The sequence below is a fragment of the Herpailurus yagouaroundi genome, unplaced genomic scaffold (genome assembly GCF_014898765.1).
Source record: "Herpailurus yagouaroundi ecotype Mexico unplaced genomic scaffold, PumYag 200, whole genome shotgun sequence".
Lineage (NCBI taxonomy): Eukaryota > Metazoa > Chordata > Mammalia > Carnivora > Felidae > Herpailurus > Herpailurus yagouaroundi.
This window is the reverse complement of record NW_024412431.1, coordinates 4835235-4840556: the sequence shown is the minus strand read 5'-3', so window position 1 is coordinate 4840556 and position 5322 is coordinate 4835235. Positions and strand designations below refer to the sequence as shown.

The 5322-nt window shown below is 60.1% G+C and overlaps 1 protein-coding gene across 1 annotated transcript in view; it reads left to right on the top strand.

The window, feature by feature from the left end:
- The window catches only part of RFX1 (regulatory factor X1), a 33218-nt gene that overhangs the window by 24062 nt on the left and 3834 nt on the right, over positions 1–5322 (top strand). Inside the window, exons 9-16 of the mRNA XM_040449646.1 lie at positions 2–112; positions 2331–2512; positions 3511–3630; positions 3721–3836; positions 4090–4208; positions 4298–4407; positions 4730–4881; positions 4972–5069. Of these exons, the coding sequence (XP_040305580.1) occupies positions 2–112; positions 2331–2512; positions 3511–3630; positions 3721–3836; positions 4090–4208; positions 4298–4407; positions 4730–4881; positions 4972–5069 (1008 nt within the window). The remainder of the gene's footprint in view (position 1; positions 113–2330; positions 2513–3510; positions 3631–3720; positions 3837–4089; positions 4209–4297; positions 4408–4729; positions 4882–4971; positions 5070–5322) is intronic.

Below are 5322 nucleotides of genomic sequence, written 5' to 3'. Positions count from 1 at the left end.
CGGCGGTGGCGGCGGCGGCAGCGGAGCAGGCACCTATGTGATCCAGGGCGGCTACATGCTGGGCAGCGCCAGCCAGTCCTACTCCCACACCACGCGTGCCTCGCCAGCCACCGTGAGTGCCGACTCGGGCCCCAGAAAAGGCATGCAGGGCCGGGGGCGGGGGGAGGTGCTGGGCGCGGGCGGTGGGTGGTCACTGGTCGCCGGCAGCAGGAGTCTTCGCACCCTTGCACCGGAGTCCTCAGATGAAGATGTCCGGGGATCAGATCCTGGCTGTGTAGCCTCAGACAAGTTACTCAGCCTCTCTGGGCCTCAGCTCATATGCATGAGGCTGTTAGACCAGGGCCCCGAGAAGTGTTGTCTCCTGTGATCAGAACTGATGATGGCAGGGGTATAGCAAGGGGAGGGAGAGGCAGGCACCAGCATGGGGGGAGCTGCCCTGAGCAAGGCACTTTGTCCATCTAGAAGGCGACAAGAAAACCTCTCTCTGCCCAGAGGTGGGCTGTATGGAGTCACTTGGGCTGGGCCCCTCACTAGCTCTGTGACTGTGGTTGGATCAGGGCCTAGTAGTCTGAGGGTGGTCCCTGTCCTCTTGGAAGTTGGGGTCTGGAGTGATTTTTTTTATTTTTATTTTTATTTTTTAATATTTATTTAGTTTTGAGAGAGAGAGAGAGAGTGAGCGAGCAGGGCAGGGACAGAGAGAGAGGGAGGGAGACAGAGGATCTGAAGCAGGCTCTGAGCTGTCAGCACAGAGCCCAATGCAGAGCTTGAACTCAAGAACCGTGAGATCATGACCTGAGCTGAAGTCAGGCGCTTTGCCCACCGAGCCACTCAGGTGCCCCGGGGGTCTGGAGCAATTTTAAATACCGTCCCTTGGGGGGCGCCTGGGTGGCTCAGTCGGTTGAGCGTCCAACTTCGGTTCAGGTCGTGATCTCACTGTTCGTGAGTTCAAGCCCTACGTCGGGCTCTGTGCTGAGAGCTCTCGGAGCCTGGAGCCTGCTTCAGATTCCATGTCTCCCTCTCTCTCTGCCCCTCCCCTCCCCTGCTCACTCTCTTTTCTCTCTCCTTCCAAAATAATAAACATTAAAAAAAGCTTTTTTAAATAAAATAAATAAATACCGCCCTTTGACATAGCCACCCATCATGGACCACATAACCGAGACGGAAGCTTTCTCAGAAGGCAGGCTGAACCTCCCTTATACCCCCCGTGTAGCCCGGCTTCAGGTGTATGTTGTTCGAATGCTGGTTGTGACCCACCCAGCTGATTTCATGACCCTGTAACGGGTCCTTACCCGAAGTTTGCAGACACGCTTCACTAGAACACTGCCGTCCTCTAGACATTCCCCATTGATAGAAGTATTCCCTCTGTGCTGTTCAATACAGAGGCCTCTGGCCACATGTGGCTATTGAGTGCCTAAGATGTGGCTGGGGTCACCAAGGAACTGAGTTGTTTGTTTTTCCTTACGCTATTTTGGTATAATTGTAGATTCATAGGAAGCTGCAAAAATAGTACAGGGAGACCCCCGTGGGCGGCTCACCCAGGTTACCCCGCCCACTCAGATTACCCCACTAGTTACATTTTACATGACTGCAGTACAGTATCCAGCCAGGAACCTGGCCTTGGTACAACGCGGGGGGTCTACTTCTATCTTTTTATCACGGGTGTACATTTGGAAAACCACCGCTACAATCACGATGCAGAACTGTTCCACTGCCACAAAGATCACCCTCCAACTACCCCTTATAGTAACCCCCGCCCTCCTCCCTCCCAACGTCTCTAACCCCCAGTAACCATGAATCTGTTCCCCATTTCTATAATGCTGTCATCTCGAGAATGTCCTATGAATCATACTCCACATGACCTTTTGACATTGGCCTTTTCCACTCAGTATAAATTAATTTAAATAGCTACGTGTGGTTGGAGGCAACTCTGTTGGACGGTGCAGTTCTAGAGAGTTCCATGAGATTTAGTTCCCACCACCGGTGATTATGCTATGATGTGACCTACAACGTGGTTGTCAGTGTCACAATTGGAAATGGGCACAGAGAGAAGGGACGCCTGGGTGGCTCAGTCAATTGAACCTCCACCTGCAGCTCGGGTCACGGTCTCAGGGTTCGTGAGTTCACTGCTGTCGGCGCAGAGCCCGCTTTGGATCCTCTGTCCCCCTCACTTGGCCCCTCCCCTGCTTGTGCTCTCTCTCTCTCTCTCTCTCTCTCAAAAATAAATGAACATTAACAAAAGAAAAGAAAATAGGTACAGAGAACACTTCACAATGAGTATTCCAGAAACTAAAGCAATTCCTCATGCTCTTCGGTCCCTGGCCCGGCCCCAGGTTCAGTGGCTCCTAGACAACTATGAGACGGCCGAGGGTGTGAGCCTGCCCCGGAGCACCCTCTACTGCCACTACCTGCTGCACTGCCAGGAGCAGAAGCTGGAGCCCGTCAACGCCGCCTCCTTCGGCAAGCTCATCCGCTCCGTGTTCATGGGCCTGCGCACCCGACGGCTGGGCACCAGGTGGGCCGTCCACCCCCGACAGCCGCAAAGCCCGCCCCGTCTCCCAAGTTCTCCGGGGCCTCAGCTACCCCTGTCACGCCCTCGCTCACTGGCCCCTTCCTGTCACACCCACACATCCCCACCCCAGGGCCTTTGCACCAGCTATGCCTGCTCCTTCACGCACTCTTCCCCCGTATTCTTCCTCAAACGCCGCCTGGCCCCGTTAACTAAAACTGCAGCCTTCCCACCTCCCACCTCCCTGACTCCCCAGACCGCCCCCTTCCCCGCTTGCTTCTTCTCCTTACGGAGGAGCACCGTCCGACATGACTCTGGGTTACTCCCTTCTCTGGTTTCTGATCTGGCTTCCAATGCTAAAATGCAGGAGCTGCACCCGGTTGGTGCTTAAATCAGGGCCTTCGAGTGAATTCATGTAGGGAGGAACAAGGAGCCATCCCACGAACCCACTCTTCCCTTCTCCTTTGCGACGCCCACACCTCCCTGGGGTGAGCCCTGCTCATCTCTCCGGTCCAGTTCCCAGCTTAGGTGTTGCCTCATTCGCTTGCACGTGCCTGACCGTCTCTCTGTGCCTCGGTTTCTTCTTCACCTGTCTGTGGAGGGTGCCAGGAGCACCCTTCAGGGGAGAGGGCTGAGGAACACGGGCCTTTGTGCGTGCGGAGCGCTCAGGCCAGGGCCCGCGGTGTCCTTGTAACTAGTCTACGAGTCCGTGCCGAGCTCCCGGCCCGTGCCAGCGTCAGGGGCCCAGGCGTGCCCTCCGATGCCGGCCCCGCCTTCCCAGAAGGCCGTTGGCACGTGGGGACCTCGCCTGGCACCCACAGCCCTTGTCGTTCCCCAGCGTGGCTCCCGCTCGGCTCTGTGGAACACGGGTCTCGCCCCCGGGCTGTTCGTCCCCCAAGCAGAGAGGAGGCAGGGGGGACGGGAAGGGCCCGGCGAACAACCGGAGCCCCCCACCCCCCCTACCCCGGGCGCAGCCTGGCTCTCACCCTCTGCCTCCCCCCCAGGGGCAACTCCAAATACCACTACTACGGCCTGCGGATCAAGGCCAGCTCGCCCCTGCTGCGACTGATGGAGGACCAGCAGCACATGGCCATGCGGGGCCAGCCCTTCTCACAGAAGCAGAGGTAGCGGGAAGGGGCGGCCCCGCGCGGGCGGGGGGTGGGGGGGGCAGGGCTTGCCGGCCTGTCTCAGGGCCCCAACCGCCCCCTCTGCAGGCTCAAGCCCCTCCAGAAGATGGAGGGCATGACGAACGGCGTGGCTGTGGGGCCGCAGCAGGCCGCGGGGCTGTCGGACATCAGCGCGCAGGTGCAGCAGTATCAGCAGTTTCTGGGTGAGAGTGTCCTGGCCCGCGGGGTGGGCTCTGGGGCAGGTCCGAGGCCTCCAGGGAGCATGCACATGGTTCCCTTGTCCCCCCGCCCCCGCTGCAGAGCCTCACCGTCCCCCACTGCCTGTGGGGTGGGGGGGGGCCCTGCTGGGGAGGAGGGTGATGACAACCTGATACGATCCCCGGGGAGAGGCCTGGGGGGGGGGGGGTGCATGCAGGTAGAGGATAAAGGCCTCATGGTGTCTCCTCCCGCCTCCAGATGCCTCGAGGAGTCTCCCTGACTTCTCGGAGCTTGACCTCCAGGGCAAAGTGCTCCCCGAGGGCGTCGGGCCTGGGGACATCAAGGCCTTCCAGGTCCTGTACCGGGAACACTGTGAGGTAGGGCAGCCGGCTGGGTGGGCAGGGGTGAGGGAAGGCCATGCTGCCCCGCCCCCGCCCCGTCCCTGAGCATCCAGCCTCCCCGACAGGCCATCGTCGACGTCATGGTGAACCTGCAGTTCACCCTGGTGGAGACTCTGTGGAAAACCTTCTGGAGGTACAACCTCAGCCAGCCCAACGAGGCGCCTCCGCTGGCCGTGTGAGTCCCTCAGTGGGAGTGAGGAGGAGGGAAGGAAGTGGGGCACTGTGTGAGTCAGCAGCACCCGGGGCCGGGGCAGCCAGACCTCGGCCATCATGTAGAAGGGGGGCATCTGCCCGAACCCCTGCAGTCTAGGGGGTGTACGTGGCCTTGTGACCCCCACCCCTGAGCGTGCCTGTGTGTCGGTCTGACGGCGCGGGGGTATAGCGCGCCTCGCTGGGCCGTCTCCTCCCCGCAGCGGGTGGGTGCCTGTGCCCGTGTGACCCTGGGGGCATCGGGGCCCGTGTCAGCCTGACCTCAGGGGCGGGGTGGGTGTCCACAGGCACGACGAGGCTGAGAAGCGGCTGCCCAAGGCCAGCCTGGTGCTCCTCTCCAAGTTTGAGCCAGTGCTGCAGTGGACCAAGCACTGTGACAACGTGCTGTACCAGGGCCTGGTGGAGATCCTCATCCCTGACGTGCTGCGGCCCATCCCCAGTGAGTGCGCCGCTGCCGCAACCCCCCCCCCGCCCTCCCGCCTCCCCCCTCCCCCCTGCGGTCCTGATACGCCCCCGCTGCCACCCACAGGTGCCTTGACCCAAGCGATCCGGAACTTTGCCAAGAGCCTGGAGAGCTGGCTCACCCACGCCATGGTGAACATCCCAGAGGAGATGCTGCGTGTGAAGGTGAGGGTGGGCCGAGCGGCCAGCCTGGGTGCACAGCCCAGCTCCTCCCTCCTGGCCATGGAACTGTGGGCTGGGGGCCTTGGTCTCCCCTGCCTGTTAGAGAGGCAGTTCCTGTTCCCTCAGAGTGAGCTTTGGGTGTTGTCTTTACAAACCGGCTTCCTCAGGTGCCCACTTCTGAAACACAACCCCTTGGTGGTATTTTTGTACACGATCCGACATCTTAAAAAAATAAAAACCAAATGCAGCTTGAAGT